At 36.8% G+C, this 24866-nt stretch overlaps 1 protein-coding gene across 3 annotated transcripts in view; it reads left to right on the top strand.

Moving 5' to 3' along the window:
- Positions 1 to 24866, top strand: part of KDM5A (lysine demethylase 5A) — a 103586-nt gene that overhangs the window by 23463 nt on the left and 55257 nt on the right. For all 3 annotated transcript variants that reach the window (XM_084878384.1, XM_084878382.1, XM_084878383.1), the window contains 9 exons: positions 3117 to 3222; positions 4447 to 4538; positions 5345 to 5503; positions 7679 to 7798; positions 8695 to 8853; positions 16532 to 16713; positions 19036 to 19198; positions 20352 to 20471; positions 22302 to 22496. In XM_084878384.1, coding sequence (XP_084734510.1) covers positions 3117 to 3222; positions 4447 to 4538; positions 5345 to 5503; positions 7679 to 7798; positions 8695 to 8853; positions 16532 to 16713; positions 19036 to 19198; positions 20352 to 20471; positions 22302 to 22496 — 1296 coding nt within the window. The remainder of the gene's footprint in view (positions 1 to 3116; positions 3223 to 4446; positions 4539 to 5344; positions 5504 to 7678; positions 7799 to 8694; positions 8854 to 16531; positions 16714 to 19035; positions 19199 to 20351; positions 20472 to 22301; positions 22497 to 24866) is intronic.

A 24866-nucleotide genomic window follows, 5' to 3' on the forward strand; every position in this document is an offset into this window, starting at 1 on the left:
TTAACTGAGTAAAATATTTTGATATGGCACGTACTGCTAGCTTTTATTATTATGTATACTTTGCTCTGGTAGGGGTAAAGGATGTGTTTAACATTAAATTAACTGTATAAGTTGATAAGTTTAGCCAAATCAATTTACTAAAGTTAAAAAATAAATTTTGGAAGTGTCATTTGTTTGGTTTGATTCTTATATGATCCTTTATTAGTCTGATCTGCATATGTCAGCTGTTGTGTTGCCATAGATTTATAAAGAAGTCTGTACTATATCCTGTTTTATTTTTTATTAGCTAAGTATATTTGAATTAATTAATTAATTACCTAATACCTGCAGTTTATTTTACAGGAAACGTTTTTTAAGAGTGAGATTATCTTTTTTTGCCGAAACCGGTTTGGCTCAGTGGATAGAGCGTCAGCCTGCCGACTGAAAGGTCCCAGGTTCGATTCCGGTCAAGGGCATGTACCTTGGTTGGTTGCGGGCACATCCCCAGTAGGGGGTGTGCAAGAGGCAGCTGATTGATGATTCTCTCTCATTGATGTTTCTAACTCTCTATCCCTCTCTCTTCCTCTCTGTAAAAAACTCAATAAAATATTTGAAAAAAGGGGAGATTATCTTTTTTAAAAAAATTATTTGTTTAAAGTATTATGTATGTCTCCTTTTTTCCCCATTGGCCTCTCCCCGGTCTTCCATCCCCCCATCCCCCAGCACATGCTGTCATTACTGTCTGTGTCCATGGGTTCTGCTTATATACATGCATACAAGTCCTTCGGTTGATCCCCTCCCCTCCCCATGCCTTCACTGAGGGTGGATGGTCTGTTCGATGCATCTATGTCTCTGGATCTATTTTAGTTCATCAGTTTATGTTGTTCATTATATTCCACAAATGAGTAAGATCATGTGATATTTAAATATTTATTTTTTATTGATTTCAGAGAGGAAGGGAGAGGGAGAAATAGAAACATCAATGATGAGAGAGAATCATTGATTAGCTGCCTCTTGCACACCCCCACTGGGAATTGAGCCCCCAACTCAGGCATGTACCCTAAGCGGGAATTAAACCGTGACCTCCTGGTTCATAGGTCAACACTCAACCATTGAACCATGCCGGCCCACCTTGACTAAGTATATTTTAAATTAATTTTGATTACTTACTTAGTGTCCATTCAGAGATTATGCCTATAATGGCAGTTTCGCCAAGATGCTCTCCAAATGATAGTAGCTTAAACTTTAAAAACATAGTTTTCACATAAGGACATATTTCTCACATAAAAATTTCAGAGATATAGGTACCGTATTTTTCGGACCATAAGACGCACTTTTTCCCCCCCCAGAAGTGGGGGGAAAAAGTCCCTGCGTCTTATGGTCCAAATATAGCCTACACATATACTGTAAAAAAAAAGTTTTTTTACTTGCCCGGCTCTGTGTGGTCTCTGTGTGCTTGCCTGGCTCTAAAATGGTTCTAAATGCTGCTGTTTACTTTACAGGGTTGATTACATGTGTTTATGATTGTGATGTTGGGTTTTAATGCACATAAAATATTTTAGGACACTATTTGTTTCAGAATCTTTTTTTCTTCATTTCCCTTCTCTAAAAACTGGTGCGTCTTATGGTCCGGTGCGTCTTATGGTCCGAAAAATACGGTAGTTCTAGGATTGATAACAGCAACTGCCCATTATCTTCAAGGGCTCAGCCTCTCCATCTTTCTGCTTTGTTTTCTTCATTGTATGGATGATATATCTCCTCCTGATTGCCGTGTGGCTGCTGTATAGTCCAGCACCATACTTTCACCAGCCTGAGTCTCTAGCAGTAGGAAAGGAAGTTGGGGCAAAAAGGCTTACTCTTTGAGAAGCTTTCTCTTTTATTAGAAGACTAGAGGCTCGGTGCATGAAATTGTGCATGGGTGGGGTCCCTTAGGGTTGGCCTGTGGAGATCCGGTCCCAGTCCGTGCCCCCAGCCTTGTAGCCTGGCACCCTGGCTTGCTCCACTATTCCGTCTGTGGGACGATTGGTTGGGGCCAGGGGCTGGGCCCCCATCGCTCGGCTCCCTCAGTGCCTGGGAGCCAGACTATGGCCCTGTTCCCTGCTGCTGCCATCTCTGGTCATCATATGTGAGTGATTGGCTGAGTGATTTGGCCCCTGCTAGCACCCGCCTTGGCCTGGCGCCACCTTTTAACCTGCTCCACGATCCTGCCACAGTCCTGCTCTCATTGGGGCTCATCGGGGCCTGCACTGTGTTGCCAACCCCCTTCCCCGCCATGTTCTGCACTGTCCCCTGGTGGTCAGTTCACGTCATAGCGAGCAGTTGAACTCCTGGTCTCTTGGTTGAAAGACTGCCCGAAGGGACAATTTGTATATTAGGCTTTTATTATATAGGATAAAAATCTTTCCCAGAGCCCTCCAGTAGATTTTTTTTATGTCTTGTTGGCTAAACCAAGATAACATTCCCATCCCTAGCTAGGTCATCACCAACAGAGAGAAATGGCATTGACATAATTGGCATACAGCAATTATCTTCATCTGTTGGGATGGGCATTTTGCTTCCTAATCAGAGTTTGTGTTCATTAGCAAGTTAGAAGTGAGGCTTACTATGGAGTTATCTATATTATAATCAGTTACTACCACTACTGTCTATCTCTGGACAGAACCTAATCGACAACTGTGCTTTTTTGAAAAATTTTCTTTTGTAGAAAGGAATCTGGGTGTTACATAGTGTGCTTTTAAAAAATATATATTTTATTGATTTTTTACAGAGAGGAAGGAGAGGGATAGAGAGTTAGAAACATTGAAGAGAGAGAAACATCAGTCAGTTGCTTCCTGCATACTCCCCTTTGAGGATGTGCCTACAACCAAGGTACATGCCCTTGACTGGAATCAAACTGGGACCCTTGAGTCTGCAGGCCAACGCTCTATCCACTGAGCCAAACTGGTTAGAGCTTGAATAGTGTTTTGGTGACGAGTGCTTAACTGTTGTAATGAGGCAGTGGTTGGATTTAGAGAAGAAATAATTTTTTTCTTCATTTTTGAAGAGGACCATGAAACATTATTTCTTTGACTAGAAATAATGTATGAATCAGAATAGACAGAATAACTAGACTAACATGTCTTATTTTTTATTTTTAGTCAGAATCTGGAGACGTGAATAAAAACACAGAACTGAAGAAACTTCGAATTTTTGGGGCTGGGCCTAAGGTCGTGGGCCTGGCAATGGGAACAAAAGATAAAGAAGGTAAAAATCTGTTGTTTGGGGAGGGTATGTACGGGAGGAGGGGGGGGGCATTGGTATATGTACAAAAATAATAATTTAATTAAAAAATATATTATAAAAAAAATCTGTTGTTTGGTCATGAAAAGAAATAAGGTATAACAGTGAGGTTATAGCAAGATTCAAATGATATTTGAGTTGCAGTCTGCCTTGGGATTTTCCCAAGACTTGTAAACTTGCAACTTGGTTCCTAGAGAAGTCATTTAAGGTGTGAGGAGCCATATTAGGTTGAATTTTTATAATATTTTGGAAGACAAATTTTCCTTCTCTCTTTTAATATGTGGCACAGAGATTTATTCGAAAGGCTAGTTTATGGGAGAATGGTGAAATTAATGGTTCTCACCTGGTGATCTAAGTCTTGTAACTTTTAAATTCAAAGAGAAATAGAGGATTCTCTGGCCTTTGTATCAAAATATAGTGGGGGAGAACTTACGACTTATATTCTAACTATAATTTTGATATTTTTCTGTAAGTCATGATATATTTTATACTTCTTTGTTTGAGGAAAGCCTGTTAATCACATCTTAACATGTTTGAAAGTTTTAATTAGTAAAATTACTAATGCAAACATCAAGTTCCATCTTTACCTATAGGTACATGTCAGTTTTAAAACTCAATTTAACACAGATTGCATTATATCTATTTTTAATGCGTAAGAATTTAATGAAATACTATAATCACAAATCATATTAACTATGCATTTTGTGATATTTATTAACTCATACTTCAGATTGTGCACTGAACTCTGGAGGATCACTCTCAAAAAGTTCAGTGTGATAGGATTTAATACATTATAATGTTTTAAGAATTAAGCATTTTGATTATTATTTCCATTCTTTTAATAATTGTATTATCTGGCAGTGATCATAAAACTAGTCTCAAATTAGTCCCTGATAAGTACTTCATATAGTCAGTATAGAATTAGTAGTTAAGATCTCTGGAGTTTGATTGCCTGGATTGGAATCCCAATCTGCCATTGACTGGCTGTGTGATTTTGGGCAAGTTATGTAATTTCTCTGTACTTCAGATTCTTTATCTTCATTGGGGGGATAATAGTTTTTTACCTCATAGTGTTGTGAGATTTTAAATAATTTAAATAATTTTAAAATAATGTTAAATAGTGTCTGGTCCAGAGTAAGCTCTCAACATTAGTTTTTGCTATTATTATATAACTATTTTTATTTTAAGATGAGGTCTCCCGAAGACGAAAAGTTACCAACAGGTCAGACGCATTTAACATGCAAATGAGACAACGGAAAGGAACTCTCTCTGTTAACTTTGTAAGTGTTCTGAGATGTGTCAGGAGGGAAAGGATTTTTATTTAGTTTTGTACTTTTTACCTTGCTCTAGTATCTTAGCATGCCATTTAGTTAATTAATTGGGTTAGGAGAATTAATGGTGAACCTGAAGTTGCAGCTTTGGTTATGTAATGCTAATCTGACTTTGTTCCATATACATAGATTGTTCCCCTGACTCTTAGACTTGTGTGTAAGAGAATGAATATGAATCTGTAAATCCTTGAGCTGTATTATAGACAGTGCTCAGTATTCATTCTCTAACAGTATTTGTTTATAGCACATATGTCAAACACAAGGCCCGCGGGCCAAATCCAGCCCGCCAGGCCTTGCAATGTGGCCCGCACCGCGCTGTCATCACTGCACTCCGCTGTCAGTTTATGACATTGTCAGTTTATGACTGTTTAGTAAACCATTCGGCCCGCGATTTAGTCTGGATTTTAGATTTTGGCCCCTTCTCTGATTGAGTTCGACACCCCTAGTTTATAGGAAAGATGACATGGTATATTTTATAAAGATGACATGGTATATAGTTGACTTTTCAAGAACCCTAGATTTGTAGTCTTTCTTTATTCTAATAACTTAATATACTCTTACTAACTTTCCTATAGAAGCTCAGGAAGTTCAGGACGTTTTATGAAAAGCTAAGAACAATTATTTAAATATTCAGGATTTAAGTTGTATTTACTTTTTATTGTACATTATTTTGTTTCAATTAAGGAGTTCTTGGTAAAATTTTAACATTACTTATTATAGAAAATAGATTTTTATTTTACTTTGTTTTTTAACAGGTTGATCTCTATGTTTGTATGTTTTGTGGTCGAGGAAATAATGAAGATAAATTGCTTTTGTGTGATGGATGTGATGACAGCTATCATACATTTTGTTTAATTCCCCCACTACCTGATGTGCCCAAAGGAGATTGGAGGTGTCCTAAATGCGTTGCTGAGGTACAATTTATAGATTTTAAAAAATATATATATATTTTATTGATTTTTTTTTTTTTTTTTTTTTTTTTTTTTTTTTTTTTACAGAGAGGAAGAAAGAGGGATAGGGAGTTAGAAACATCAGTGAGAGAGAAACATCAGTCAGTTGCCTCCTGCACATCCCCTACTGGGGATGTACCTGCAACCAAGGTACATGCCCTTGACCGGAATCTAACCTGGGACCCTTGAGTCCGCAGGTTGACACTCCATCTGTTGAGCCAAACCAGTTAGGGCTAAGGATTCTTTTTAAACTAAGAACAATAACACATGCATACACTCATGTAGTAAACACATTCCCAAAAGCTTCTTCCACTCTATTTTTGTTCTTTGCTGTTTAAAATCTCCAGAATTTTTAAAGAGAGAGATTGAATGGAACTGTAAAAATTGTAATGTGACAGCTTGCTTTTCAAAAAATTTTTTCTGACTATGGTATTGCTGCAAATGAATGAGACTTTTGCTCAGAATTTTTATATTCCTGGAAAATAATAAAAATAAAAAGGAGCCGAAACCGGTTTGGTTCAGTGGATAGAGTGTCGGTCTGCGGACTGAAAGGTCCTGGGTTCAATTCCAGTCAAGGGCATGTACCTTGGTTGTGGACACATCCCCATTGGGGGGTGTGCAGGAGGCAGCTGATCAATGTTTCTCTCTCATCGATGTTTCTAGCTTTCTATCCCTCTATCTTGCTCTCTGTATAAACTCAATAAAATATATTTAAAAAAGAAAAATAAAGGATGTAGGTTATTTTTTCTATTTTATATTTAATTAATTAATTAATTATTTTATTTTATTTAATCTTTATTGTTGAAAGTATTACATAAGTTCCTCTTTCCCCCCATTGACCCCTTGTAGCCTGCTCCCATACCTTGCCCAAAGCTTTCACCACCCTGTTATCTGTGTCTATATGTTATACATATATGCATACAAGTTTTTTGTTTGATTTCTTCCCCACTCACCCACCCTCTCTAAGATTCCACAGTCTATTCCATGCTTCTTTGTATCTGGATCTATTTTGTTCAGTTTACTTTGTTCATTAGATTCCACATGTGAGTGAGATTATGTGATACTTGTTTTCTTCTGGCTTATTTCGCTTAGTATGATACTCTATTTTTATTTATTTTTTAAACTTTATATTTTTTCATTGATTTCAGAGAGACAGGGAGAGGGAGAGAGAGATAGAAATATCACTGATGGGACCGAATCATTGATTGGCTGCCTCTTGCATGCCCCCTACTGGGAATCGAGCCCACAACCTGGGCATGTGCCCTTGATTGGAATCAAACCTAGGACTCTTCAGTCCACAGGCAGATGCTCTGTCCAGTGAGCCAAACCAGCTAGGGATATTTTTCTTTTTTAAATTAAACAACAACAATAACAAAAATCTCATTAGACCTGAAACTCTAAAATGTAGGTATTATGCATTCAGTTTTCATACTACCAAATAAACTGTTAGCTTGTTTAAATTTTTATTTGATTGTATAAATTTTCTTATTGAAAGATTATAATGATGTCATTGTCATAAAATGCTTAGTCTGTTTACTTATTTTTAACAAAATATGAAAGGATATTGAAGGAAAGGAATTGGCTGGATGTATATAGATATATTCAGAGGTCTTTTATGACCTTGAATTATTACTTATTCATCTCAAATAGGTTAGATGATTCAGAAGCAGTTCTATGCTGAGTATTTGTGTGAAGATATTTATAATGATGATTGATAGTGTGAAAAAAACATTCTTCTAGCTAGATATTCTAGCAATCTAGTGGATACACCTTTATCCGTCATCTCTCCTTCCTCCATGAACATTTATATTCTCTACAGCTAGATGCACTAATATACTGAGAAAAATAGGCATCCCTAGGCTTGATGCAAATGAGTAGTCCTGTTGTTTGTCATAGTGCCAGACTCCAAAATTTAAATGTGTCTTATCCAGTTTCCTATTGGAAGACTGCAAAAAATGCAGAGAGGTTCTAGAACATTGTCTCCTAATTCCATATTGAAAGTAATTAATGCTTGTTTTGTTTTGGTTGATTGGATTAGCTTTACCTAGGGAAATGATCAAAGAAGCTAGTATCAGAGAACCATAATACTATATTCAGTTCTGTTTCAGTGAGTTAATCTTAGATATTTTTTCTTCCTAGGAATGTAATAAACCTCGAGAAGCCTTTGGATTTGAACAGGCTGTACGAGAGTATACACTTCAGAGCTTTGGAGAGATGGCAGATAATTTTAAGTCTGACTATTTCAATATGCCAGTCCATGTGAGTATCTATATTTAGTCAGTTTAGGAAGTTATGAAGTTGAAAGCTTTTGGTTTGCTTTCTGTTTATTTTATTTTGTAGAGAACGCACAGTTTGTAAAAGATGATAGATCACCACATCTAAAGACTAGGGGCCTGGCATCTGTTTCAGTTTCTTTCACTCACTAATGTGGCAGTGTGCACTGACGGGTTAAGAAAAAATATTTGATCATAAAATTGTTTACTTAACTCACTGAGTAATCTTTTATAGAAAAGCATGGAATACGTGGTAGTTGCTGCTTTTGTTTAGTTATTTGTAATATAAGGTTTGCTTCTTTTCCTAGGGAATCTTGGGATTTTTAAAAATGCTATTATTGATTTTTAGAGAGAGAGGAAGGGAGAGGAATAGAGAGATAGAAACATCAATGCTGCCTCTTTGCATGAGGCCCCACCACCCCCGGGGATTGAGGCCACAACCTAGGCCTATACCCTGACTGGGAATCGAACCATGACCTCCTGGTTCCTGAGTTGACGCTCAACCAATGAGCCACATTGGCCAGGCAGGATCTTGGACTTTTAAAAATCCCTATAAAAAATTTGCCAAAGCTCTTAAAATTAAGCCTTGATTTTTGTGTTTCCTTTTTCCTCTTAGATGTCCTAGGTCATCTTTAGTCTTTAGGAAGTAGCTTGCAAAAAATGGCAGTTCAAGTTCACTATATTTTTCTGGACATTTAAGTTGTCTTTTGTTTTTCCCTATCCTCGGTGGGAAAGGCTAGGACCCAGTGTTTTTAGCTCTTGGACAGAATAAGTTTTTTTTTTAATCATGGGTTTGTGTTAAACTTGATTTGTGTATTAATGTTATAGTGGATTCTGGTTATAGTAAGTTAGTAATATATAATCTTTGTTTTCCTTGTGTAGATGGTTCCCACAGAACTAGTAGAAAAGGAATTTTGGCGGCTGGTGAGCAGCATTGAAGAAGATGTTATTGTAGAGTATGGGGCTGATATTTCCTCAAAAGACTTTGGAAGTGGATTTCCTGTAAAGGATGGTCGGAGAAAGATGCTGCCAGAAGAAGAGGTGCATAGCAGATAGCAGTCTAAATTTCTCCTCACCCCTAGCCGATTTAGTCTTTGCGTAGTAGAAAACTGCGTTTATTATTAATCATAAGGGACCATGTTTGTTTAAAATATTAAATATGAAAGAATTCAAAGTACCTTTAAATATTATTTGCTTTTCAAAACCAATGTGTGGGTTTGGATTTATGGCTAGCCTGTCCCCTGGGTCTCATAGTACTCATGCCAGAGCAAATCTGTGGCCTTCAACCATTATCTGACCTTTGCATGTAGGCTGCTTCTACACAGTAGAAAAAATAAAATAAAATAACCAATTTAACTAGTTTAAAACTTCAACCCCATTTGAATAATTTTACCTAGTTCTTTCTGTTTGAAAATCTAGATGGTGATTTAAGATTTTTAAAAAATTATATTTCATAGGTCTGCAATTTAGTTTCCTTCAACACCTAAGGAGATAGGATTTCAAACAGGCATTTAAATTATAACACATAATAAAGTCCCATCATATAGGAGATGACCTCTATGTATATAGCTAAATTAAAATGGTCTTTCATTTTTTTTTCCCTCTTTACTTTTATCCTTGTCACTTTTCCTCATAATTGGTAGTGAGTAGAAGTTTTTTATTTTTTTATTGATTTTTTACAGAGAGAAAGGGAAAGGGATAAGAGAGTTAGAAACATTCATGAGAGAGAAACATCGATCAGATGCCTCCTGCACACCTCCTACTGGGGATGTGCCCGCAACCAAGGTACATGCCCTTGACCGGAATTGAACCTGAGACGCACTATCCACTGAGCCAAACCTGTTAGGGTAGAAGTTTTATCTCCTATTGAAAGAATTATTCAGAGGTTGTTTTTTTTTTAAAATATTTTTTTTATATTTTATTGATTTTTTACAGAGAGGAAGAGAGGGATAGAGAGATAGAAACATTGATGAGAGAGAATCATCGATCAGCTGCACGCCCCCCACTGAGGATGTGCCCACAACCAAGGTACATGCCCTTGACCGGAATCGAACCTGGGACCCCTCAGTCCACAAGCTGACGCTCTATCTACTGAGCCAAACCGGTTTCGGCGAGGTTTTTTTTTTTTTTTTTTAAAGTTATATTGTGCAGAAGGATTTACAATGAAAAGTATAGCTATTTCAGCTCTCTTTTTTTTTTAAAAAAAATATATATATATATTTTTATTGATTTCAAAGAGGAAGGGAGAGGAAGAAAGCGATAGAAATGTCAGTGATGAAAGAGAATCATTGATCAGTTGCTTTCTGCACGCCCCCTCAATCCCCATGGGATCGACCCCACAACCCGGGCATGTGCCCTGACAGGGAATAGAACTGAGACCTCCTGGTTCATAGGATGAAGTTCAATCACTGAGTCATGCCAGTCAGGCCACTTCAGCTCTCTTAATACTACTTACATGTTATATCTTTTATTTTTTTTACTTTGAGCCATCTTTCTTGTAGCCAGCATGTGATTGGGTCTTGAAATCTAGTCTGATATCATCTATTGATTGTGGAGTGTTTAGTCCATTTTACATTTAATGTAATTATTGACATGGTTTATTATTTTTATTTATTTTTTTCACCTTTTTTTTCTTTATTGATTAAGGTATTGTATATGTGTCCTTATCCCTTCATTGCCTCCTTTCCCCCCTCCCCCCGTCGCTCGTGCTCTCACCCCCATAGTGTCTGTGTCCAGTGATTATGCTTATATGCATGAATACGAGTCCTTTGGTTGATCTTTCCCCATTCTCCCTCCCCTCCCCTGCTTTCCCTCTGAGGTTTGATGGTCTGATAGATGCTTCTCTGATTCTGGATCTATTTTTGTGCATCAGTTTATGTTCATTATATTCCACAAATTAGTGACATCATGTGATATTTATCTTTCTCTGAGTGGCTTATTTCACTTAGCATAATGCTCTCCAGGTCCATCCATGCTTTTGCAAATGATAGGGTTCCTTTTTATAGCAGCGTAGTATTCCATTGTGTAGATGTACCACAATTTTTTAATCCACTCATCTGCTGATGGGCACTTAGATTGTTTCCAAATCTTAGCTATGGTAAATTGTGCTGCTATGAACATAGAGGTGCATATATCCTTTCTGATTGGTGTTTCTAATTTCTTAGGATATATTCCTAGAAGTGGGATCACTGGGTCAAATGGGAGTTCCATTTTTAGTTTTTTGAGGAAACTCCATACTGTTCTCCACAGTGGTGGCACCAGTCTGCATTCCCACCAGCAGTGCACGAGAGTTCCTTTTTCTCCACATCCTCACCAGCACTTGTCATTTGTTGATTTGTTGATAATAGCCATTCTGACAAGTGTGAGATGGTATCTCATTGTCGTTTTGATTTGCACCTCTTGGATGATTAGTGGCTTAGAGCATGTTTTCATATGTCCCTTGGCCTTCTGTATGTCCACTTTCAAAAAGTGTCTATTTCTTTCCTTTGCCCATGTTTTGATTGGGTTGTTTATCTTCCTTTTGTTAAGTTGTATGAGATTAAACCATTTTTGGAGATAACATTGGCAAACATGTTCTTCCACCCAGTGGGCTTTTTTGTTGTTTTGGACCTGGTTTATTAATTGTCTGCCATTTTGCTACTTTCTGTCTGCTGTCTTTTCCTGTTTCTCCTTTATGAATTTTTTTGTGTTGAGTAGATATTTTTCATAATACCATTTTAACTCCTTTGGGTTTTTTTTTTTTGGCTATATATTTTGAGTTAGTGATTCTAAGAATTATAATATGTAGCTTTTTTTTCTTAAACTTTATTTGACATCTTTAACTTAACACAATCTACTTTATGTTCATATTGACCTAATTCTGGTAAATATAGCAACTTTGAAACAGTGTCTCTTCATTTCCTACTCTTTTGTGTGTTGTACATTGTATGTACATAGTGTATAAAATAAAACACAGCAATATAATTATTGCTTTAAACAGCCTTTTTTTAATTGATTTTTTTTTTAGAGAGAGAGAGAAACATCAATCAAATGCCTCTTGTACAATCCCACGTTGGGGATTGAGCCCCCAACCTAGTCATATGCCCTGACCAGGAATCAAACCAGCAAATTTTCTGTGCATGGGACGATGCCCAACCAACTGAGCCATACCAGCCAGGGTTCTTCATTCTTGTGGATTAAAGTTACCAATTCGAGTCATTTTCTTCTGGCCTAGAAGACTACATTTATTTATAGTGCAGGTCTGCTAGCAGTGAATTCTTGTAGTCTTTGCTTATCTGGGAATGTCTTTATTGAGTCTTCTTTTGTTTTTCAAGAGCAAATGCTTTTCAATTTGTTTTTGCCTTTGGTCAATTTCTAGTGCCTTGAAATAGTTATTTTGATAATTTTCTCCAAATTTATTCTTATTTTCTCTGAAGAGAAATTGCCCAGCCTCTTCACATTACCATTGCTGAAAGTCCTTTACAATTAAAAAGTTTCCCTCCTACCCAAATTTACAATTTGACAGATGAAGATTCTATTTCATCTTCTAGTATATCTTTCCAGAGATAGTGTATTTATACAAGCATTTTATATCATGTATACAAAATTATTCATTTCTTTAAAACAGAACTGGGAGTATACTACTTACATGGTTCTGTACCTGGTAAGGTTTAACTCAGAATTCTGTTCTTGTGTTGAAGGTTAGAATATGATAATTCATTTATCACAAAAGGATTGCAAGGACCAATCAGAAAAATGTGAATAAAATCTTCAGATTTTTATACTTATACTAGAGGCCTTGTGCATGAAATTCTTACAAGGGTGTAGGGGTGTCCCTCAGCCCAGCCTGCACTCTCTCCAATCTGGGACATCCCTCTCACAATCCAGGGCTGCTAGCTCCCAACTGCTCGCCTGCCTGTCTTCCTGGTTGCCCCTAACCACTTCTGCCTCCCAGCCTGATCACCCCCTAACCACTCCCATGGCAGCCAGATTGATGTCTAACTGCTCCCCTGCTAGCCTGTTTGCCCCCAACTTCCCTCCTCTGCCAGCCTGGTCACCCCTAACTGCCCTCCCCTGCAGGGTTGATCACCTCCAACTGCCCTCCCCAGGAGGCCTGGTTCCCCCAACTGCCCTCCCTTGCAGGCCTGGTGCCTCCCAACTGCCCTCCCCTGCTGGCCATCTTGTGGTGGCCATCTGTGTCCTCATGGGAGCAGGATCTTTGACCACATAGGGGCAGCCATATTGTGTGTTGGAGTGATGGTCAATCTCCATATTACTCTTTTATTAGATAGGATAGAGGCCTGGTGCACGGGTGGGGATCAGCTGGTTTTCTCTGAAGGGTGTCCTGGATCAGGGTGGGGATTCCCTTGGGGTATGGGACAGCCTGGGCAAGGGGCCTGTGGTGGTTTGCAGGCCAGCCATGCCTCCTGGCGACCCAAGCGGAGGCCCTGGCATCTGGGATTTATTTACCTTCTACAATTGAAACTTAGTAGTCTAGAGCGGAACCAAGCCTCCTGCTTGTTCCGTGGCTGCAGCCATTTCTGTTTGGATTTTTTTACCTTCTATAATTGAAACTTTGTAGCCTTCAGCGGAGGCCTAGGCTGGCAAGGGCAGGCTGAAAGCTTGGCTTCCTCCATTACCTGGGAAACCCAAGCCTTCCTCCCACTCTTAGTGGTTGTAGCCATCTTGGTTGGGTTTATTTGCATACTCACTCTGATTGGCTCGTGGGCGTGGCTGGTGGGTGTAGCAGAGTGATGGTTAATTTGCATATTATTTTTTTATTAGGTAGGATTTTATGTCAGTTTGTTAATCTCCTCTGAAAGTGACTCTACTAGAATAATAGATAACTGCTAGTTTTTCATCAGGAGTTGTACATTTGTGTTGAACTTCTGTATGGGTTAGCCTTTTGATATCTAATAGCATATGTCTCTGGTATCATAGCTTAGTGGAAAAATACTTTTGAAGTTAATATATTTGTCTTATGAATACAGTGTATTCTACAAATACAGTGTGTTCCAAGGTTTGTGAGGAATAAAGATAGCATAGGACTTAAAACCTTGGGAATACTGTTTTCTTCTTATCCTTGTTCCATATTAAATTATTGAATTCTGTTAGTTTATTTTTCATTATTTTTTTTTTTTTTATATAAGATTGGCCTCTTTTCATTCTCATTACTACCATCCTTGTCTTGGTCATATCACATCATGTTAGGATGTTTGCCATGGTCTTATATAATGACCACTAATTTTGGGGGTTCACAAGACCATATCTGGGTTCAGTGATTTTCTAGGAAGACTCATGGCTATGATTTTTTTTACATTGAAAAGGGTACAGAGTAAAATCAACAAAGGGAAAAGATGTGTGGTCAAAGTCCAGAGAAAACCAGGTATAAGCTTTCAAGAGTCCTCTCTCAATGGAGGCACTCGCTTATGTACTTGTAGTTACTTAAGTATCAGATTGACAAGGAGTGAAGCATTGCCTACCAGGAAGCTCATTAGAAAGTCAGTGCTCAAGGTTTTTATTGGGGGCTGGTGACCTAAGCACCCTCTGCCTAACACATCCCAAAATTCCACAATCCTGGAAGGAAAGCAAATGTACATAAATCACATTGTACAGTCTCAGCTCTGTGAAGTCACTCATCAGTGTAGAGGAGCTGTTTACCATGCAGGTTTTCAGATGCCAACCAAGGGCCAAACTTGAAGCAAGCAACCCTTTGAAGGAAAGCAGTCTTAGGCTTGCTATGTTAACTATTTTTGATTACTGCTTCTTTCTGCGGTCTTGTGTTTTAATTTTACTTAACATTTTAAGATTTTGATATGTCTTTGGGAATTGATTATCTAAATCTCCCTACTTTTGTTTATATTGAAATTTTCTATAATCAAAAGTATAAAAATGTTTAAGATGCATTGTTCCCCCTTTTGAATGTAAGATTAAATTCAGGGTTCTTAATTTGAATCTTAAGACTAAAGATACAATCTTTTTTCTAGTCTTATTTCCTGTATTACTGAGAATGAATATTCTACTGTCCCTTCATCAGCCAGACCAGTATATTTTGTCTATCTACCTTCAAATCTGATCTATCCTTTCAAGTTCTATTCAGTTTCTTCATTTTCCATGAATTTTTCTTAACAATGCAAACCCATGATGATAGTATTTTGGTGTCCTCTGAACTATAGCATTTATTCTTTTGCTGTATTTGGATTTTAATATATATTGCCTTGCCTTGTCTTGGAACTTCTGTATGTAGGCCTTGCCTCTTCAACTAGATTCATTATTCAGCCAACCAGCTAATCAACCAACTTAAAACATATTGAATAGTATTTTGAAAAGCCTCTCTCTTACTCTTTTTTGAACCATTTTGATGGTAAGAATCATCTCTCTCTATTATTTTTTATTGGAATTTTAGTTAAACCTATATTGAACTTTCTTATTTTATCCTCTGTGATTCTTTTAAAAAAATAAGTTTTTATTGATTTTAGAGAGAGAGGAAGAAGGAGAGTCATTTAGAGAAACATCTGTTCACTGCCTCCTACAATACTTCCTTACTGGGGCTTGAGCCCCCCATGTGCTTTGACTGTCTATCAAATGGTGACCTTTTGGTGTATGGGACAATGCTCAACCAACTGAGCCACGCTGACCAGAGCTTCTCTGACCCTTACTTACACTTTTATAGTCTTCATTTCTTTGTGCTGCATTATGGATGAAATCCTCAAATCTACCTAGTTTATAGATTTTCTGTAAAATAAAACGCTCTTACAATTGAGGGTTTTATTTTTAAACCCTGTGTTATGGAAAGTCTCAGATGTATAAAAGTAAACGTAATAATGCACTTCCTTTCATCCAGGTTCAACAGTTATCAACCTTCCAGTGGAAGGCAATTGGATTCTGTTATCTGTTTCTATACTCAGTTATTGCGATGTCACATATCATATGTCCTCTGGAAAATTCACACTGCATTCCTGCAAGAATGATAGTGAAAAAGGCAAATAATGTCTTAGCATTATTATGAAAATAGTTTGAATCTATTTTGGGCTCCCTAGATGCAGCTTTGAGAACTGCTTTTCACTAGCATAAGAACTTTTAAGTCTTTACCTCATATGGCTTTAGGGTGGGTGTTTGAAACTCAGTGCCTAGTGCTTATATTCAGTTAGAAACTTCTATGAAAAGTCAGACAACTGCTTTCTTTTTTTCATTCTGGCTTTGCTTTCTTTTGTTATTTCTGGAAACTGTAAATTCTTTTTTCTATTGAATTCATCTATGAAACAAATGTTTTGTTATTATAATTTATCTAATAATCAGAATTTATCAAATTCAGGATTATGAATCTCATTATGTCCTTAATATCTGGTACCATTCTAAAAATGTAGTGGTAGACATTTTGGGAGGTTATGCTACTTGGGGATAAAATAGTAACCTATGAAAATTAGTCTCACACTATTTTACTGGTAAGCTGGAGGGAGTAATAAAAAGCCTTGTTTATTTTCTTCAAAATGAACCAGAGTTATCTGAAATAATTAAAAGGAAATCTAAATACCACCTAGAGAGTAAATAGGATGAACATATTTAGGTATATTTAGGTAAATATTAGGTATTTCTTTGTATGAAAGAGCAAAGAGAATAGATTCTGTGGAGTAGCTTACTGTAAATATAAAAGTTTTCTTTCTTTTTTGAATATTTCCTTGAGATGTCTGTTGGCCACTGGCCATCTCTGATCTCTCATTTACATTTTTTTTCTTTATAGGAATATGCACTTTCTGGTTGGAACTTGAATAACATGCCTGTCCTTGAGCAGTCTGTTCTTGCACATATTAATGTAGACATCTCAGGTATGAAAGTACCATGGCTCTATGTGGGAATGTGTTTCTCTTCTTTTTGCTGGCACATTGAAGATCACTGGAGTTATTCCATCAATTACTTGCACTGGTATGTATAATCTTTGTTAACAGCATTCATACTTAGTAACCTTTTGAAGTTTACTAATCTTAGATTATTGTGGAGAGCTGAATTTAAAAGTATTTTTTATCAAAAAGTAGCATCAGAGCCCTGTTGCTCAGTTTTTTGGGCATTCGTCTATGTGTTAAAGGTTACCAGTTTGATATCTGGTCAGGGCACATGACTGGGTTGTGGGCTTGATCTCTGGTATGGGATGTGCCGGAAGCATCCAATTGATGTGTCTCTCTCTTCCTTCTCTTTCTAAAAGAAAAATCAATAAAAATGTATTTTTTTTTAAAAAGTAGGATAATATATTAGAGAAATATAGTGGTCTAAGGATATAGCATCTTAGACATCTTCCTTTTTAAAGTATGTGCATGCCCAGGAGCTTAGAGTTGTAGACCAAATGATACTTGTTTGGTATATATGAAAATTACTTCGACATATCTGTTGATATGCAAAGGAGGATGGTCCAAGTTTATATACTTAAGACCCGATTAAACCTTCCATATTTGAAAATTTCAAGTGTTTTTTTTCTTCTTTTTATAAGACATTTTCGCTAGAAATGCCCAAGTTACATATATATTCATTAAATTATTTTGTTGAATTTTTTGGTATCTTATCAAGAGCTTACTTAGTTCTTTGTCCAGTATTATCTTAACTAAATTATACTTTTCTCTTCATTTCCAAACTACTACTTAGATCACACTTGCAATGGAAAATTCTAGTTGTTTTCATGCTCTAATTTATCACTATTCTGTGTAATGTGATAGCTGCTAGCCACATGTGGCTGTTTAAATTAATTAAGATTAAGCAAAATCGCCATGGCCGTTGTTGCAAAGGGGTTAGAGCATTGGTCTACACACCATTGGTCAAGGGCACTTGGGTTTTAGGTTCCCTCTCTACTCCCTGACCGGTGGGTTGGGGTGCATGTGGGAGGCAAACTGGTTGAAGTGTCTCCCACATTGATGTTTCTCTCTCTCTCCTTCCTCCTTCTCTTTCACTCTCTCTAAAAGAGCAATACAAAAATTATCTTTTGGTGAGAATTAACAAAAACAAACAAAAAGATTAAGTAAAATAAAAAATTTCAGTGGGAAGACTGGGGAGGGTTGGGGGGTAGGGAAAAGGTAAGAGATCACCAAAGGACTTGTTTGCATAATAATAAGCATAACAAGTGGACACTAGACACTGGGAGGGGGGTGAGGGCATGTGTGTGGGGAGGGGGTTTGGGGAGGTTGGAGGGGTAGAGGAGGCTGTGGGAAGGTCAATTGGGGGGAAAAAAGAGACATATGTACTACTATTTGTAATACTTTTAAATAAAAAAAAAAAGTAAAGTAAAAAATTTACTTCCTTAATTGCACTAACTACATTTCAGGTGCTTTATATAGTCACATGTGACTAGGAGCCCCTGTATTGCCCAGTACAGATATAGAACGTTTTCATCATTATAGTCAGTTCTATTAGCAATGGCACTATGAATTGTATTAGGATTAAGAAATTGAGCTATTATATAAATAGCATGAGTGCTCTTAGGAAATTAAATCCATTTCCTAAGAGTACAACTTGGTATTGTAAATAAACTCTAGTGCACTAAAGTCTAGTACATTAATGATGGCAAGTTTTTGGTCCTCCTTAAGATTTAGAGAGAAGGTTTCAACAGTTTCTAGCCTTGTCTTATTTCCTTGGATAGTAAAATTAAACTGAGTGAAGTTATCTAACGATATTCTAACTTGTACTTTCATCATTATGGGAATAATTAGAAATGTTCAGTGGACATTGTATCCTTTGGAACATCTTTTCACGTAGCATCTTTCCTGTTTGAAAACATTATTTACTGATGCACCTTAAAGAGTTCATATGTGCTCTGACCCGTTTGGCTCAGTGGATAGAGGGTTGGCCTGTGGAGTGAGAGGTTCCAAGTTTGATTCCGGTCAAGGGCATATACCTTGGTTGCGGGCATATCCCCAGTAGGAGGTGTGCAGGAGGCAGCTGATTGATGTTTCTCTGTCATCTATGTTTCTAACTCTCTATCCCTCTCCCTTCTTCTCTGTAAAAAAAAATCAAAAAAAAAATTTTTTTTAAACAAGTTTGTATGTTTTGGAATCACTTTTTTTTTTTTTTTTTAAACAGTGATAAGTGTGTGTCAATTATGAAAAATAGCACAGGTTTATGAGATGGTTGCCAGGATTCATGGCTTATAGTTTGTGGCCATAAACTAAGACAGTTAATTATAATTTAGTGGATTTGAATCAGAGACCCTGACCTTATTGGCACCATACTCTACCTGGCTAAACAGTTAATTTCTCTTGCTAGGGGGGAGCCAAAGACATGGTATGGTGTGCCATCTCATGCTGCAGAACAACTGGAGGAGGTGATGAGGGAGCTGGCTCCTGAGTTATTTGAATCTCAGCCTGATCTTCTACATCAGTTAGTCACCATCATGAACCCCAATATATTAATGGAGCATGGTGTGCCTGTGAGTCTTTTTGTGTCTCCCTTTAGTATTTTAAATTTAAAGTTATTTTAGCTTTTGAGTAGTAGTGTTGAGTGCTTTGTTTTATAACTGGAAGTAAAAGATCATGCCATTCTCTGGATAAATTAGAATTTGTACTCTGAAGGGAACAATATCTCTTAGATTGAGAAAAGGATATTTCAAAGTATTATGCTTTATGTATAGCTATTAAAATAGCTTTCTGTTCTCAGTAAACAATTGTATGCTGGTTTTAGCAAAAATCTTACATTCTTTATTATCCATATTTAACGAAAATTTAAATATTTTAAGTGGTAGTTCTAGTAACGAATGCTTATTCTTTTGGATATGGTATTTCATATAAAGATTCCACATCTTTGTTTTCTACATGATATGATAAACACATATCTTTTCTACTTTTCAACTTAGTTTTGAAAATTATTAAATTTAAGCTACTAGCACCTGATAAAGTATAAATTTGATAAATTTGTTACATACAAATATTCATCAAACCTTAATGAGACTAGATTAGTGGGAGTGTTACTTTGTCCTTATGAGTGAATTTATATTAGAATCTGGGTCTTTTAAAAAGATAACATAGGGGAAAAAAAAAAAAGAGGAACACCTATAATAATCTGAATGAAGATTTATTTAATAAAATAAATAAAGACACACACACACACACACACAAGATAACATAGTATTGTGAAATGAAGTGAGATTTAGAAAAACTGATTTTGGGGATATCTCCATATTTATATGTCCTAATCAATTAGTCCAGTTCCAAAAAATTACCCAAGAGTAGGAGGAAGTTCTATGCTTTACCTCTATTTACAACACAAGGATAAAAGGAATTAAGTCCTCTTTATCAAGTTACTGGAAAATAGTAGCTTTGTGAGAGTAACATTTTCTCTTTGAGAATTTCTTTTGGCTGCTAATTTTTATCATGAATTATTATAATTTTGTTATCAGTGATTACTTTAAGAGGTGAAATTCTGGCTGCTTCTTAAACCTGATATTTTTTTTTCCTAGTGTGTGTAGGTTAATTGTTTATTGTTTTCAATTTTAGAAAATGTTTTTGAAACTGACTGATCAAATCTGTCTCCCTTTTTTGTTGTCTTTATTTTGTTTTGTACCACTGTCTTGAATTTGCATTTAGGTGTACAGGACCAATCAGTGTGCTGGAGAGTTTGTTGTGACGTTTCCTCGTGCCTATCATTCTGGATTTAATCAGGGCTACAACTTCGCTGAAGCTGTGAACTTCTGTACTGCTGACTGGGTCTGTTCTATAGCAAGTAGCTGTTGTACGTCTACTAACATCCCTGGAAAATGCATCTGGTTGCCGTATTTGCTTAGGGTGGGAGGGGAGGGTTCATGAATATTTCAGTAGAGACTGGAGTGGCTGTGCTAATTTAGAAAGTTCAGTTAGAGTTTCCATAATGGTTTTTATTTGGAAGATTTCATAGTTCTCATTTATTCATTATTTTCTCCATTCTGTTTTAATTTTAAATTGTCAGTTTATATTTTCTGAATTTCTCTTTTTTGAGAGAATATGGCTCCTTAAGTTTTTGCTTTCTCTGAGCACTTTGGGATTTTATAAAGATGACCATTTCTTCTTAAGAATTGTACTGTATTTTCAAATACCTAGTTCTATGCTTTTATTTTTAAATATCCCTTTATTATTTTCTTCTGGTGGACAATTTGGTGTTTTTATTCTTGCCATTTAATGTTTCTTTAATCCCTTAAAAAATTACTTTAAAGAGTAACTGTAATGTTGAGATCTCTATGGGCTGAACTTCTTTGTAAATGATAATGCCAGTGATTGCTATTTTGTTTTTGTACAAGGTATTATAAAAAATAGTCAGTTATAGTTGTGTCATGTTGGTTGAGGAAAGACTGCAAGTTTATAATACAGTCTTTTTTACTTTGATTTTCTTAGTGATGTTATTTTTCTATCACCTCTCAACATTTTGGAGGATAGTTTTATAAGTACCGCGCTAACCGATTGTGCCACTGGAGCTCCTAGAGAATATTCTTTAGTAATATTGGATCTTATACTTTCTGTGGATACCTTAATTTATTAAATTTCATGATTAATCATTTTTGTTTTCTTGACTAGTGAATGAAATGATGTAATGAATAATCTTATTTAATCTAGTAATTATAAACTTCTTTCTTATTAGGCTTAGGAAGCAGCAAGAACAAGACCAAATTTAGGACTTTGTCTTGGGTTTGAACTCTATTTTAAAAATTCAAAAACAAAAATTCAGCTAACACTTATTGATTGTTTATGATTTACTTGCTCCTTGGTTCGGTATAGGGTGTGCAATGGAGATGATTCAGATATTAGAGATGGTTTCTGCCTTTAATTTGCTTTTAAAAAATGTTTTTATTGATTTTGGGGAGCGAGAGAGAGGAAGGAAGAGATAGAAACACCAGGAGAGAGAAATATCATTGATCGGCTGCCTTGTGTAAGCCCCCTATTAGGTTCATGTGTTGATGCTTAACCATTGAGCCACACCAGCTGGGCTAATTTGCTTATTACTTTTATTGTTATTTGACCTTGGGTAGCTTTTTAAATTTCACTGGACCAATGTATGTAAAGATGCTAAGATTTACTTAATAAAACCACACATGTGGTCCTAACCAGTTTGCCTCAGTGGATAGTGTGTTGGCCTGCGGACTCTAAGGGTCCCAGGTTCGATTCCGGTCAAGGGCATGTACGTTGGTTGCAGACACATCCCCAGTAGGGGGTGTGCAGGAGGCAGCTGGTCGATGTTTCTCTCTCATCGATATTTCTAACTCTCTATCCCTCTCCCTTCCTCTCTGTAAAAAATCAATAAATTATTAAAAAAAAAAAAATAAAATCTCCTTGCCATGAAAAAAATTTTTTTAATTAAAAAAAACAACAACCACACATATGAAATTATATACGTGAAAGCTCTTGATACTCTTTAGAAGAAGGCTGTGATATATTCAATAAATGTTCAAATGGAGTTTATTATTCTGTCATTTTTATAATAAGAGGCTCTGAAGGGTAAATAGTGGTTCTGTTCTGGAATATGCGATAAGCAAGTAATTTAATTTGAGAATCTTGTCTTGTTTTCAGTTGCCCATTGGGCGTCAGTGTGTCAATCATTACCGACGGCTAAGGCGCCATTGTGTCTTTTCACATGAGGAACTCATTTTTAAAATGGCAGCAGATCCAGAATGCTTAGATGTGGGGTTGGCTGCAATGGTGTGCAAAGAATTGACTCTGATGACTGAAGAAGAGACAAGATTAAGGGAGTCTGTTGTACAAATGGTGAGCACGTATCCTGTACTTGATACTGTTTATGAAATAGAAAAAAAAATTGAATCTTATAAAAAAAAGTTCATTTTATCTTTGATCTCTTTAGAAGTTGAACACAAAAATCACTAATTTAAAAAATGTTTCATCTTTCTATACTTGCCATGTTGGTTTCTTCAAGTTGATAAAGTTTAAGACTCTTTATGTCCTCATCTGTACATATTTAAAAATAGAATCCTGTTAGATAGGAAATATCTATCTATCTATCTATATCTATATATCTATATATCTATATCTATATCTATATCTATATCTATATCTATCTATCTATCTATCTATCTATCTATATATCTATGTAGGAGAGAATATATATATTTCTCTCCTACATAGCCATGGCCATTGTGGTTCAGTTGGTTGGAATGTTATCCCATATACCAAAAGGTTGCAGGTTTGATTCCCAATCAGAGTACATACCTAGGTAGGAAGCCAACAGATGTTTCTCACATTGATGTTTCTTTCTCTCTCACCCCCTCCCCCTAAAATCAATAAGCATATTCTTGGGTGAGGATTAAAAATAAAAAATTTAAAGTTACATGAAAAAATCTACATATAGTATTATTTCTTCAAACAAGAAAGTTCAAATCACTCTTTTGTCTCTGAGCTTTGTAATTGAATGAAAGTTATATTTGTGTGATTTCAGACTGTCAAGCACCAGAAATAGAATTTGTAATTTAATCTGTCACTCCTCCTCCCCTCCCCTCCCTTTCTCCCACCGCTCCAAATAATTTAATGAATAGAAAGAACTGAATAACCAAGGGTTGGATCTTGAAATGGTAAATATATGGGGAAATATCTGTCTTCAGCCTTATCTTGACCCATTCTCAAAACTCCCTTCATAGCTAGTGTTACTGGATTTATAATATGATCCCTTCTGCTCTTGCACAGCCAACTTTCTCTACTGATTCTGTTTCCATATTCGTGTGTGTGTGTGTGTGTGTGTGTGTGTGTGTGTATGTTTAAGAGAAAGAGGAAGGGAAAGAGAGAGAAACATTGATATGAGAGTGAAATATTGATTGGCTGCCTGCTGCACACCCCCCACTGGGGATCGGGCCCTCAAACTGGGCATGTGCCTTGCCAGGAATCGAACTGGCAGCCTTTTGGTGCACAGTCTATTGAGCACACGTCCAGGGCATGTTTCCATTTTTTAAAATAGTTTGGTTGAGGTATAATTGATATGCAAAAAACACCTGTTTATAGTGTATAATTTGAAGTTTGATCATATATATATATGTGCATGTAGATTTGTGCAAGAAAGGGCCTTCCCCTGGCTGCCAGCACCGCCTTTGCTCTGGCCTGGAGCTGCCTTTCTGCCTTCCCATGCTGCCCAGAGGCCCAGAACAGTGTGGAACGCCTATGTTGTCGCATTGGCAATGATGCAAGCATTCCACCCCACCCTCAGCCGCTCAATGCCTGTGCATGCAAATTAACCCACCATCTTTATTGGGTTAATTTGCATACTCACACCTGATTGGCTGGTGGATGTCGTGAAGGTATGGTCAATTTGCATCTTACTCTTTTATTAGTGTAGATACACATATACACACACATATACATACATTTTCACACCCCCCTCCCCCAAAGAAACCTTTTCACAATCTATATAATGGACATATCACCTTCAGAAGTGTCCTTATGTCCTTGTGATCCTCACCTCTTATCCCATCTCACACCCCTTCCAGAAAAATAGTAATCTATTTTCTTTAGTTTGCCTTTAATATATATAAAATTGATTTTTTTACAGAGAGGAAGGGACAGGGATATAGAAGAATCATGATGGTTGTCCCTTCAGCTCTCTCCCAAGATCCATAAACCTCAATTTCTCCTCACAGGACTGTAGACTGATTTCCACCCACAACTCTCCCTCTTCCTTAGCCCAGGGTGAGTGGCTGCGATAGAAATTTTTTGTGTTGGTCCTTTAAGAGGGTGCCTGTATCTCTAGCTGACTCCTTTACCTCAGTGGTAGATAGAGTCCCTGCCAGTTTTCTCAGCCAGATGTTATGTGTGGGCTCCCTCCCAGCTCTAGTGCTCTGGGCTGGAGCCCAGCATGGGATTGAGACCCATGCTTCTCAGGGGGACACTTTTGTAACTGAGATATCCCTCTGGAGTCTCCACTGCCAGTTTTAAGAGTTGTGCCAGCCCTTTTCATGTCTTTGACTTGCCTACCAGTCTCGATATGACTTCTTTGCTAAGTCCTTTGTTATAAGATTTCTGTTCATCTATTGTTCATTTGGGTATTCAGGTTGATTATTCTAGTAGTTGTAATTCCAGTTTGGTTCTGGGAAGGGGTGAGCTTCCACCTCCCCACTGTCATCTTGGATCTTTCTG

This window comes from Pipistrellus hanaki (genome assembly GCF_964339955.1).
Source record: "Pipistrellus hanaki genome assembly, chromosome: 3".
Lineage (NCBI taxonomy): Eukaryota > Metazoa > Chordata > Mammalia > Chiroptera > Vespertilionidae > Pipistrellus > Pipistrellus hanaki.